The sequence below is a fragment of the Corvus cornix genome, chromosome 9 (genome assembly GCF_000738735.6).
Source record: "Corvus cornix cornix isolate S_Up_H32 chromosome 9, ASM73873v5, whole genome shotgun sequence".
Classification (NCBI taxonomy): domain Eukaryota; kingdom Metazoa; phylum Chordata; class Aves; order Passeriformes; family Corvidae; genus Corvus; species Corvus cornix.
The window spans coordinates 226,071-239,489 of NC_046339.1; the positions used below are offsets into that span (position 1 = coordinate 226,071).

The window sequence follows — 13,419 nt, forward strand, 5'->3', positions numbered from 1 at the left end:
AACCTTCATGGACTGAATATGTTCAGAACATCTTGAAATCTAGTCAGAATGTTGGATTTGTTCTGTGGTATGAGCTTTGTGTTTCTAGTGCTGTTACTGCTTTCTTTGTGGCATTTCTTTATTTTGTCCAGTTTTTCAACTTGTTCAATATGGAATAGGAAAATAAGAGGAAAATAAATTTTTTTCCAGTGGAAATGCCATTGGGTAAAGTAGGAATGAACTTTGACAAACTAAATGGGAGCTGAGTAGCTCAGGCAGTTACATGAAAGGGGGTTTAATGAATTCTCAACCCATGTGAATCTTATTTTCAGATTTCACTGAGTAACCAAAATGTAGAACAAGTCCGCAACAAACACAGACCTCATAGTGTGAGGTACTGTTCAGCCATGTGTGCTTTTGCCTTGGGGAACCTGACTGCTTTGAGATGGACTAAACTCAGGTTACTTTGAGCCTTAAATGCGAAGCATTAGGGGGAGAATCAGTATAAAGTGAAGCTGAGGAGAAGGTTTTCTAGAATATGGGATTTATCTTTCAATAAGTTTTCATTTATTACTACCTTCACTGGTAAACAGAGAAGGCAACAGTTCATCCAGTTTCTTGGGACTGAAATAAAGATGTGGGACTTGTTAATTTTCTTCTTTCTTCTTTTTGACCTTATCTAGCCACAGTTGTTTCCAGTATGTTTATTTATGTTTGGGGTGAAAAGGAGGGAAGACAGATTAATTAAAACTTACAGAATCAGATCACAAAATCATGTAAGTTTCCAGAAATTCTGGAAATCAATGGAACTGTGTGATTTGCTTGAATATGAGTAAAGAATGGTGTTCTGGTTAAAATTATGATCCTCTTCTGTCAACATATTTTGGTTTTATGCTCCCTTTAACTATTCCATTAGGAATTTTGATTTTTCTACCTGCAATAAATTCCCTAGAAATTGTGTAGGAAAAATAATAGTACTTACATGAAGTAAAGCTGTAACATGCATGTCCATTGGTCTCTATGTCACTATATGTCTTCCTGTTGTGATAGCCTCATAATGTTCAGGTTGTATATATTGAGTACCCATAGATTGTCCATGTAATAATAGTTTTATTTTCCTGCTTTTTTTTATACAGTTGAGATTTTAAAGAAGATTGACATTCCTTCTGTCTTTATTGGTGAGACGTCAGCTAATTCTCTTAAAGAGGAGTTTACTTACGAAAAAGGGTAGGTTAACTCACATGCAGCTGTGTTACTCCTTGCATTAGATCATTGTCTCTTTTGAATATTTGTGGCCTTAAAATAGGATGTTATGATGACAGAGGTTATAGGTGTTCCAGGTGAAATCTTGTGCCTGAGAGCAACCTGTCATGCTTTAGTAAATAAGAATGATTTCACTGTATCTTTTGATAGTCATGTTATATTTTTTTCATTCTGCTGTCAAAGCAGCCATGAGGTGGTTTTCCTAGTTTCTCTAGATTTGAGTGAGGTCAGTAAATAGTTTTAACTCAAAAAACAGTTTTATCCTTTTACTTAATTAGCTTTATATTGTGTGGGTATGGACTGTATTTTCTATGTTGTTGTGCACAGGTAGGATTCCTGTAGTGTGTCTAATGACAATCTTTTGGGTTTTTTTATTGTATTTGTTCACTTGTTCATTAAATTCTCATTAATTTAGAAAGTGTTATCTCTTCCTCCCCACAGTGGCCATGTTGTGTTAATCCCAGAGTTCAGTCTTCCTTTGGAGTACTACTTAATCCCTTTCCTAATAATAGTAGGGATCTGTCTTATCCTCATTGTCATATTTATGGTAAGTTTCTTCTTCTAATAATATTTTTTTCTTTCAAATCATCAGGGAACTGTCACACACTGAAGTTAAAGGAAAGTATACAGTAAAGGAAGAGTGAAGCTATGTGTACTGCACATATCTGTACCATGCTTACCTGTAATCATTTAGTTCCTCAATAAAACAAACAGGTGCAGAATTTTGTCAAAGGAATATCAGGAGCCTTTTGGATGTTCTCCCTAGCATGTAACTGCTTATAGGAATTGTCCTCACTGTCAATCTTACACTCCATGAGTGCTTGCTTTTTGGCCCCATACAGAGTGACCTGTCCTTGTACTCTTGTACACCGAGGGGATATCCCGATTTACCAAACGTAATAATCATTAGTCCCTACTGTTCCACAGTGCAGGGCTCACTGCTTTGTACTGCAGATGTAGTTACAAGTGTGTGAGCACAGAGCCTCACAGCACAGCGCGTAGATCTCAGCACATGCATTGCCTGTAGAGGTTCTCAGTTGGGACATCTTTTCTTGAAATGGTAAGATAGCATAGCTACATATTATTTCAGGATACTTAGCATCCCATTTTTTGTGATCTGTGCCCAATTTATTATTTTACCTTTTAATAAAAAGAAAATAATGCATCAACTGTTCTATAAACAATTACTTAAAATATTTTTCTGCATTAGTATTTTTTGCACTGCAAGTTACATATTTCATTGACAATCCTGGGCATGTTTGGGCCGATTGCAATTGCAGCAGCTCTCTGAAAACAAAGCAGAATGATCACCTAGAGGTGAATTTTTTTTTAGCAAAGCTTTTACTGTCTTTTTCAGTGTTCTGCTGGACAAAACCACCCCATTAAAGCTAATTGTGTACACAGGACGATGGGTGAGCTGTCGAAAGGGTCAGGCTCAGGGAGCTGCAGTGAAGGGGGTAACACCTGGCTGGTGGTTGGCCGTCACTGGTGCTCATCAGGGTTCAGCTTTACAGCGAGTTCTCTGCAGTGTTGCTGTCAGCAACCTGGACAGAGGAGTTGAGTACACACTGAGTAAATTTGCCAAGGATACTAAACTAGGAGATGCTGATTCCCTGGCGTATAGAGAGGCCTTCACAGAGACATCTCAATAGACTAGAGCACTGGACAATTAATTAGTGCAGTGAAATTGATCCCAGGGAGGTTCCAGGCTGGATTTGGTCCTCATTCGTTACTAATTCTGTCCCTGCCTCTTTGAGACAATCTTGTTTTTAACTAGGAGATTCATGTGAGACTCTGATTGTTACTAAGGATCTGGATTACACGAGAAAAACTGCAGTTTGTGCATACAGTTTATTGTTCAACTGTGGTGAAAGAGTCTGAACGAGCAGTTTAGATTCAAGTATCCTTTGTTTGTTTGCTTGTCATCATATTTAAAAAAGAATGTCATATCACAGGTGCTAGATTTAGAAATTGAACAGAAATAGCATTAGGGACTACTAAGAAAATGGAAATAGAATCTTTGTTATAGTTATTTAGAGAGCTTGGTATTACTAGTTATTTAGTTATTTTAGTTATTTAGTTATCTCGGTATGGGATAATATAACATGTAACAATGACTCAAAGCAAACCTTTTACTCATCCCCAACCTACTATTTTAGATAATATGAAAACAGTTCTGATGAATGTGGGACTAATTCTCTAAAACAGCTGTAATTATCTAAATCTGTAAGGAAAACTATTCAAACTTACTGAATTGTGTTTTGCTGTGTAAATATGCTTCCTGCTTTTCACAGGCCTCAGTAGAGGATTACAGCAATGGCCATTATTTTATGGAGTATGGACATACCTTTTTCTTTCTCTTTCCTCCAAAAAAACCCCTTGTGTATTCTCAGTTCCAAGTGCCATGTTTGTGGAGAACATCCTTTAGGCTTGTTTGGCTTCATCCTTACGTTCAGGCAATGGAAGAGGTTATTCTATGTTAGCTGGGGTTCCCTTTTGACCAACTTACTGCATAGCTTCATAAATCAAAACTTCTATTGTATTTTTTATTGGTTTAACATACTGTTCATGTTATCTTATGTCTGTTTCCAGATAACAAAATTTGTTCAGGACAGACACAGAGCAAGAAGGAATCGACTTAGGAAGGATCAACTTAAGAAACTTCCGGTACATAAGTTTAAGAAAGGCAAGTGGATCATTCATTGTCTAACTAATTGGACCCTATTGTTTTTAACACCAAAGACCCTCTAAATCAAAGGCATATTAAGTTTCAGAGGTAATTTTGAGTACACTTTAAATAGATAGTAGAGTTTGGAGTGAAAGCATACAAAACATTTGGCTTGACCCTGTTCTTGCTGAAATAGAGGAGTTCTAATACTTCTTTAATAGGAGCAGTGCAGACTGTGGCTGAGCATAAAAACATTGCTTAAAAAAAAATCAGTGCAGAAATTGCATTAAATTTCCTTGTACTCCCATTACCAGTGACCACAGCAGCCCCTCTGTTGCAGTATTTCCTTTATTTGGAACTGCCACTTCCAGTGCTGCATCCAGCTCTGGAATCATCAGCACAGGACAGATGTGGATCTGCTGGAGGGGATCCAGAGAAAGCCACGAATATGCTCTGAAAGCTGGAGCCCCCTCTGCTCTGGAGCCAGGCTGGAAGAGCTGGGGGTGTTCACCTGGAGAAGAGAAGGCTCCAGGGAGTCCTTAGACCCCTTCCAGTGCCTGAAAAGATCTGTCTGATAAGAAAGGTGGAGACAGACCTTTTTACAGGGCTTGTTGCAATAAGACAAGGGGTGATGGTTTTAAACTGAAAGAGGGTGGATTCAGGCTAGATAAAAGGAAGTAATTTTTTTACAGTGGGGGTGGTGACACACTGGCACAGGTTGCCCAGAGAGCTTATGGCTGCCTTATCACTGAAACATTCCAAGGGCAGGCTGAATGAGGCTTGGAGCAACATAACCTAGCAAAAGATGTCCCTGCTCACTGCAGGGTAGTGGAATAGATGATGTTCCAACTCAGTCTATTTAATGATTCTATAATTATTCATCTGGAAACTGGTAAATACTAGTGACATATAAGTTGCCTGATATTGTAGAGTATAGAAACAAAGCTATCTTGAGGGTGTAATTTCTTTACCTTCCTAGAGGAGCGATCCTTTCAGTCAATCACAATACTTTTGTGAGGGCAAGAGCAATTCAAATTTAATACCAAGATACTCGCTGTTGCGAACATCTCTGTGGCAAGTAGGGAATGCGGTAACAAAAATATATGCAGTTGGCTTTCTGCAAAGTTCCAGTCAACAGGCCTCATTTTGAGTAATTCCACAGAATGGAACATAGACTGTATAAAAATCTGTTTTCTACACTAAAAGGGTTTTGGGGCAGTTCCTGTATTGTGGTTCTTTATAAAATGGTTTGTTTTGGTCACACAAAAGTCAGTGGGAGTTGAGAACTCATATATGATGTCTTTATAACAAAGTGAACACAGCAGAAAAGAGTCATTTACTGTGCCTGTAATATGATCGGTAGCAAGTCTGAATGTTATGAAGAAAATAGCTCAGATGTGAACTGGTATTACAGAATTTATCCTCATAAACATATATATTATTTCCAAGCTGTTTTAACTTTCACCTAAATGGAATCTAGGCCAGGACTGAAATGATTTTTAGATCTGAAATGCAATGAAATTAAAGAGTGTAGCCTTTCACTCTTGAAAGAAAATGTCATAAATTCAGGGAAAATTTAGGGAAAAATAAATGGAGGAGTTTTTTTCTACATTGTAACTTTTGACACTCAATTGTAATGAGTGGTGAGGTATCTGATAAAGAATCCAGAATTTGGGTGTTGTTACAACCACAAGATTTTAAAAAATGGAAGTGGTTTTGTTAGGTGTCAGTGTCAAAGAGGAGCTCAACTTCATACAGTTGTCTTTGAACTACTTAGTGTACACATGGGTAAAAAGCCCAAACCTATGACAAATAGTAAGCTGCAAGAGGGCATGTCATTTTACGTAAATGCATATTTTCAGGTATCATGTGTGTTGGCTTTCTGTGTACGTATATGCAGATACATGTGATTGAGCAATAGTGGGTGACAGGTGTGTCTCAATGACTTTTAAAGAGCTTTGTCTCAGTAAGTGGAGTTCTGCAGTTTATTATGTATGCCTAAATTGATTATTTTTTTTCCCTGAAAATGGGATTATAAGTGGTCTAATTACTGTTCATTACTGACCCGTCTGTGTGACTGCACAATTCGTTATGGTTTAATAGAGAAAACATAACAGAAACTCTGCCAAAGTCTCAGATGTAGTTTTGCATTTTGCATTGCTCAAACCACACATACGTGTGTGGGTAGGTAATTCTGTATTTCTGAAAATATTCTTTTTTATTTATATGTGCCAAGTAGTTAGAAGGTAATTTTGCTTACTAAATACTCTCCATACACAGTTTATTTAGCTAAGATACTTTATTTTGCAGCTATGTCCATACTTCATTTTTTCATGATTCTTTTGGTGGTTCTGAGTTAGCTTCTAAATTAGAGTAATGGGAGTTTGAGAAAAAGATATCTGAAAAGTGTCTGTTTTAGAAATTAAATTAGATCTTGAGGGGCATGTGGTCATGGAGCTGAAACAGCTTGGGAACTAGTCCAGGAGAAAGAAATCCTGGGTGCCAGTGAGGGCCCGTGTCCCTGATCTCAGCTGCTGTGTGAATCTGCCTCCCTTCCCCAAGCCACAGGGAGAGAAGGGACCTGGAAATAGCACCAGTTAATTGCAAGTGTGATGACCTGTGGGAGGTGAGGAGTAGGTGGACTGCAGCGGATGGACACTGTGGCCGCTGCTGGAGCAACAGGGACAAGGGTTTGTCGGACATTGCTTTATGGCGAGGGCCTGGACTGCAGTGTTGGCGGGAGTGGGAGAAATACCTGTGGTGGCAGGAGTAGGAGGAATATCTGTGGTGGCAGGAAACTTTACCTGTACCTACCTGTCATAGACACGAGTGTGAAGTTCCACTGCTGTGTCATTTTCTTTTGAGGGTGCTGCTGTTCTTGGCCAGGGGATGCCCTGGGGAGATGAGCCTGCTTGAGAATAGCTGTCACTTTCCGGCACTGTTCTTTGGATTCCCCCAGAGTACTGCAGGATGTATCTGGGGTGTCCAACCTTAGGCAAGGTGGGCCACACCCCCTTTTTTCCCCTGAGGCGCTGTCCTTGGTGCCTTCCCTTGCTGCACAGCGTGTAACCAGGGCACAGGCACCCAGCACCACGTGTTGGGCAGATAACTGCCCATGTGATGAGATGGACTAACATGAAGTGGAGCACTTGAACCTGTGAATGTCCAGTCCTTCAACCAGACCTGTCCATAAAGTGATGGGAAAGCTGCTGCCACATGTGCTTACCGCCATGTGATGGGTACAGACGGGCTGGGCCAGGCTGGTTGTTCTCGGGGTTTGCACACCTAAAGAACACTTGATGGTCAGGGGAGCATGCAGCAGGAGCAAGTGGCTGCCTCAGGGGACATCACTGTCCAGCACTGCACTAGGACAATCAGGATCAGCTGTGTGAATACAATGCTCATGGTGTAATGGGAGAAGTACCATCAGGAGAAAGTAGCAGCACCAGATGGGTCTGAATTCAAGAGGTATATGAAAGAAGAGTTCACCAACTTTTGCAGACGTTAAGGAAACTTTCCTGTCTGACCATTCAGTTGCAACTCTGGGAGCCCATTTCCATCTCCTTCCAGATGCTGTTCTCTTAGTAATTTGTGTCACACATCTAAAGCCTTGATGTAAAACTAGATTTAGGGAAAGGGGGAGGTTTGTCCCATTACCAGAATTTCTAGCTGAGTGTCCTGAAAGGCTGATTCAGAGTATCACTGTTGCAGTGGTCAAGTTTTATTTTCACCTCCAACCTGATGATTCCTGATCAGATGATGGTCTTCCCCCCACTCCCCCCACACTTTCAGCTTCTCTCTGACCATGGGATTCTTTCTCTGTGGTGTTTATAGAGAAGGCTGAATCCTCTTTCAGCCCTCAGATGGCTAGGTTTAAATTATCAGGCTCTTAAAAATTATTTTCCTTGCATAGTAGTTTCTCTGCTATGTGATCATAATCTTTCTTTGTTTCTTTTTAAATTAATCTTTGAGGGATGTGGAGGGCCATGTTAAGGACTGAACAGTACTTAGATCTCTGGGAGGACTGCTCTAAATGTGTCCTACTGCAGCAGTTTTCTTTTTCCCGTTTGTATTATCACATTAGGAATACTAGTGATCAATCACTGCACCCTGTTTCTTCTCAAATGTTTATAACTGATGAAATCCCAGCTAAAAATTCCCAAGGATGTAACTTGCGTCTTATAGTACTAAATTTAATTCATGTGCCATTATTCCAGACTTACAGATTTCTCTCTACTATCCCAGATGCCCTCTGGATAATGGCTAGTTAATCGTGTCTTGTATATCTGTAACTGATATGCGCCTTGGGTGTGTATCAATACTGCTCCAAAGCAGTTTTGTAACAGGACAGTACCAGTAAGTTTTCTCCAGCCTAATGAGCTTCCAACACTACCAGGAACAGCTTCCACTTACCAGCTCTCTCTGCTAATCCTCGCTGCCTTTACTTGACCAGGAGCAGTCATGTCACATACAGAACTTTCCTGGCTATTGTGGCAATGTCCAAGGAGAGAAGATGTGCCATATTTTTTTAATTCTGGAAATGGCCTACCTTCCTTGTGACCCTGCTAGGTTTGATCCTGTTTTCTCATTACTTATGTATCTTATAAAGGGCACTCATGAAGTGCCCTAACCTGTGTTATGGGCTGCTCTGGATAGGGCACTCTTGTCCCTTTCCACAGAGCTCATATGTACTTCCCAGAAGAGAATCCTGGGTGCAGAGAGGTAAGGAAGGCACCAAAAGGTTCAGGACTTTGCCTGGAGAGAGACAATCCACGTGTTTTGAGGAAGAGGGTTTAAGAACCAAACCATGGAATTTTATTTGTTCTCTCACTGCGTTGTTCTGCTTGCTGCTGTTTGGTCTCAAAACTTTGATAGGAAGCAATGAATGAATTCCTTATTTTTCTCTGCTTGTGTGCAGCTTTTGCTTTACCCATTGAACTATCTTTTTCTCAAAAGTTATCTCACTTTTCTCCTTCTGCCCCTTTTTTCTGTCCCTTGGGGGAAGCGAGTAGCTGGGCTGAAGCCACTGCAGGACTGGAGCAGGTCTGGAGGCCATTGTCTTCAGGAAAAGGGAAAGAGCCATGGGAACTGATGGAAGGAGCATGTTGTAAAACCCTTGACAAAAAAAAATGAAATGGGAATGCATTAACCTCTAGAAATTGTCTCTCCTTTGGTCATATAACATACCACACCAACCCACACTGTGTCAGTACTGTAGGTGCTGTGTATCCCATTTGTGAAGTTTGAGTTACAAAACACTGAACTTCCTCCTGCAGCCAGAGTGTCATTCTTGATTATTATTCTTATTTTTTATCCAGTTTTCTTTGTTGCTATTTTTCTGCCTTAAGTTTTGTCAATAATGTATTAAAACCTGTATAGTAAAGTGAATGCTATATTTTAAATCCTTTTACCTTATTTTCAATAAGCATGAAAAAATGTTGTAGAGATAGCACTTCACACAGTTTAAAATATTTTTATTAACCTTAAGTGAATGAGCTCTAGTTCCAGAGATGTGAAAAGTTCAGCAGTAGCTCTGCAGCTGGCAGGAACTGCCCTGCGTGGGCAGGGGGAAGTGGTGGTTCCTTCAGCCTGAGGAACAAGGCGGGAGAGCCCATGTGCGTGTCAGAAGGGTCTGCTGCCAGTCCTTTAAAGTCAAACTAATTCTCAGTTATGTGCTGTAGGAGATGAATATGATGTGTGTGCCATCTGTCTGGATGAATATGAGGATGGAGACAAGCTCAGGATCCTTCCATGCTCTCATGGTAAGCAGCTGTATTTTAGGTTTGAATTTAGATTAAAACAGCTTTCCAAAACATTGTCCAAAACCCACAGAGAATGTTTAGTGAGTGATTTATAAAATTTCTTTTTGCTAATATTCAAGAATGAATGTACAAAGTGGGAAAAGTGAAAGCTTGCTATCTCTTTTTAAAAGCTAAAATGCTAGTATTCCCACTTTGCATTTTTCCTTGGATGTACTCATGAAAGAAAATCCGGGCTTGATGCTGTCCCCTAAATACCCATATTCATTGTAATACTTCCTCCATTTAAAATATAGGCTTTCACTTTCCCCAAAACAAATAAACCACAAAATTGAGTTCTTTGTGACCTGGAGGTGCAGCTGAAGGGATGGGTCTGTCCTGGAGTCTGCAGCCATGCACACCACTGCCTGACTGCACTTGGAAGTCAGTTAGTGAAATATTTTCCTGTGTCAGTCTTTCTCAAGTCCAGCCCACTGCAGAGATGTTACAGCCTTCTATACACAGCCAGCACAGCAGGTGACAGGTGGAGCTTTTTAGAACCTCAGTCATAAAACCAATTTCAAACTAGGCTGACAAACAAGGAATTCTCAGAAGAGAAAGAACAGGTCCATGGTGCCTCTCTCAGTGGGGGACTGCAGAGGTAACTTAACTTGAACACCACCAACCACCACCATCAGTTCGTGTGGAGAACATGTTGCCAGTGTGCTTGACCAGATACTAAACATAACATTGCTAGGCTGTGTAAATATGAGCTCTTTGCCAAGTAGAAGTCTCTCTTAGAAAGAAGAGATGAGTTTTTAATACCATAAGTGAGACACTTAAATACTTTTTTTTTTTTAAACACGGCCAGTCTAGTTGCAGGGCCAATTGCAGACCTAATTTAAGATCCACAAAATCATGCGGTAATGTCATTTAATAATGAGGTGCTTTGATACGTGTTGGTGTGGAGGTGAGAGGCAATGTGAGGATGATGATGGTGGGCATACCTGCTGCAAAGGGATGGAATGGCTCAAAAAGCTTTAAAATTTGTTGTCAGATGTGGCCTGTTCTACTACTGCTCTCATTCACTCAGTAGAGAGCACAGGTACTCATTGCATATACCTATGTGACTGAGATCCTAATCATCAGGTGTTTTGCTACAGGTTATGTGCCAACAAACTTCGGACTAAAATTCTCCCGTGTCACTGAAGAGAAGCACGGGTTAGCAGGTTTCCCTGTCCTTTTCACTGTGATAATGATGTCCTTGTATTTTGTTTTCTAACAGCATATCACTGCAAGTGTGTGGACCCATGGTTGACAAAAACAAAAAAAACCTGTCCTGTGTGTAAGCAGAAAGTGGTCCCTTCCCAGGGGGACTCTGACTCGGAGACAGACAGCAGCCAAGAGGAGAATGAAGTGTCTGAGAACACTCCTCTGCTCAGACCTTTGGCCTCGGTCAGCACACAGTCCTTTGGGGCTCTGTCGGAGTCCCACTCCCATCAGAACATGACTGAGTCCTCGGAGTATGAGGAGGATGACAATGACAATGTTGATAGCAGTGATGCGGAAAATGGGATGAATGAAGAAAGTGTAGTGGTTCAGCTGCAGCCCAGTGAGGACAGGGAGTACAGAGTGGCAAACACTGTCTGAGACTACTAATGACCTATAGGTGTATGAACAAAAGGGTTCTTAAGGCTATTTACAAACCTTTGCATAGGGAATCTCTTTAATCTGTAATCCATTTGGTTTCTTTGATAGGAGCAGCAGTTCATGTAGTAGTACTCTGGTTAAATCATTACAGGTAGATTTATTTTTGATTCAGGTATTCAGTCACACATTCTGTCTTCTCAAAACCAACAGTTAAACTGGACTTCACAATGCTAACGAATAATGTTAATAGTTTCTATCAATAGAAATATCACAGAGACTCTAAATGTCTCTTGTTGAAATGGGATTTCTCTGGAAGTACTTTTATTTCTACTTCATAGCTACAACTGGGTCGTCCTGACAGCAATATTTATTACATGTAGATATGTGTTACCCCTTAGGCCCAACAAAAACTGTATTTGCATGTTTGTATAGTTTTCCTAAAAATTGTCACCACTGCTGAAAGGAAAATGTAGAACAGATCAATATTCTGTGTGCTGGTATGTCAAAACAAAACAAAGCAGAAGAAATTCCACTTTTATCTCAAAGCAGTGATTCCAAATAATCCTTTGGAGTTTGCCATAGTAGCTGAGTTTAAGCAGTTACGTTGAGCAATTCCCAGGATGAGGAAGCCTAGACTCTATGTTTAGTTTTGAGCAATTCACAAGGTCAGGTCCACCATAAGCACATTAATTGTCCTTCCTTGCTACTACTTCATTGTCTGGTTTCCAGTGAGGAGGTGGCAGTTGGGAAACAACTGAGACAGAGGTTTTGTTCCATATAGAAAAAGAAGTTTAGGTAAGTATTATATTGATCCTTGGCTCATATACCTCTTACTAAGAGCATTTTATGCTGCATTAGTCTGCTAAATTGTATATAAAAAATTGTTTTCAAGTACCTAATTTGAAAACAAGTGCTTACACCTGTCTCACAGAACTCAGTACTTACCAGTGTATCACAAAAAAGGTAGATTCTATATAATACCTCTGTAACTATGTAGAAAGTAAAACCATGCATATACTCAAATGGAGATTTTTTTTATATGGCCTTGACTAAGGAAAGCTTGAAAGAATGTTAATAAACATGTTTTCCACTTTAAATATCAAAAGCAGTTTATTGAACTTTTGCATCACTTGAGACCTTGAGTACTCGGCCTACATTACTGAGGTTGAAGTGCTTTTGAAGATGAAGAACATGGAACTGTTGGGATCTCTGAGCAGATGTTTCCTGCGTCATACTGTGAATCACAGTACAAGGAGTTGCACTGACCAGTGCTGTGTGAAGAGGGTCTGAGTTATGCAGAAAACCTTCATTTTTGTTCATTTCTAGCTTGAGGAGGAGTTTGAACTGGCCAGAGTCTGTACATGTAGTTTGCCTGGGGGAGCATGAAGGAGGACCAGGGTACTCTGAACAATTCCTACCCAGCTGGCAGCGCCTGCAGAGCCACAGCCCCGGTGCTGGAACCCTGGACAGGCGATGGCAGGTGAGGTGGTCCCAGATGCGACTTCTGACTTAACACTCCATGCAGCCACACACGGTGCAATGCAGATCTGTTTTCTGGGCCTGGCTGAGAGGAGGGAAAGTTTATTTTGCACAATGAGTAAAAGGATCATAATGAAAGGATGATTCATCTCCAAACCACTGCTGCCAGCAGCCGTGGGGTAATGACAATCAGTGTAGTGGTGTATTTTCATCAGGCAAAATTCCCCTTCATCATGCATATGTCTAGGTAAGTCCAAATGGGAAAATGGTTTCTGAAAATTAATTACTAAGCTGAAAGATGTTTCTTAAACTAGGTCCCCGCAGTTGCTGCGCGTATGTTTATTCATTGTTGTAATCCAGGCACCCCAAAATCTGGAGTTCCAGAACCGTGTACTGACCTAAACTTTGTAATATACGCTCTTACGTAATTCTAATGCCTGCAATCATTTATGCTAGGAAAATTCACCAAAAATGCATTTGAAAAACTCATTTGAACAACACCTAATTGTTAACCAAGCAGAAGTGTCCAGGTGACATACACCCACTCAAGAGAGGGGAATTGGTCAGAAAGGAACAATGTCACACTAAGGAATGTGATGACAAGTACCTGGTGTGTGCTGCCAGCAGCTGCTCTGCCTCTGA

At 40.5% G+C, this 13,419-nt stretch overlaps 1 protein-coding gene across 2 annotated transcripts in view; it reads left to right on the forward strand.

Annotated features, from left to right (window-relative positions):
• RNF13 (ring finger protein 13) overlaps nucleotides 1-12,403 on the forward strand; it is a 30,193-nt gene extending 17,790 nt beyond the window's left edge. For both annotated transcript variants that reach the window (XM_010397473.3, XM_010397474.2), the window contains exons 6-10: nucleotides 1,116-1,206; nucleotides 1,684-1,789; nucleotides 3,835-3,928; nucleotides 9,592-9,672; nucleotides 10,934-12,403. In XM_010397473.3, coding sequence (XP_010395775.1) covers nucleotides 1,116-1,206; nucleotides 1,684-1,789; nucleotides 3,835-3,928; nucleotides 9,592-9,672; nucleotides 10,934-11,298 — 737 coding nt within the window. In that variant the 3' untranslated portion in view covers nucleotides 11,299-12,403. The remainder of the gene's footprint in view (nucleotides 1-1,115; nucleotides 1,207-1,683; nucleotides 1,790-3,834; nucleotides 3,929-9,591; nucleotides 9,673-10,933) is intronic.
• The last annotated feature ends 1,016 nt before the right edge of the window (nucleotides 12,404-13,419 follow it).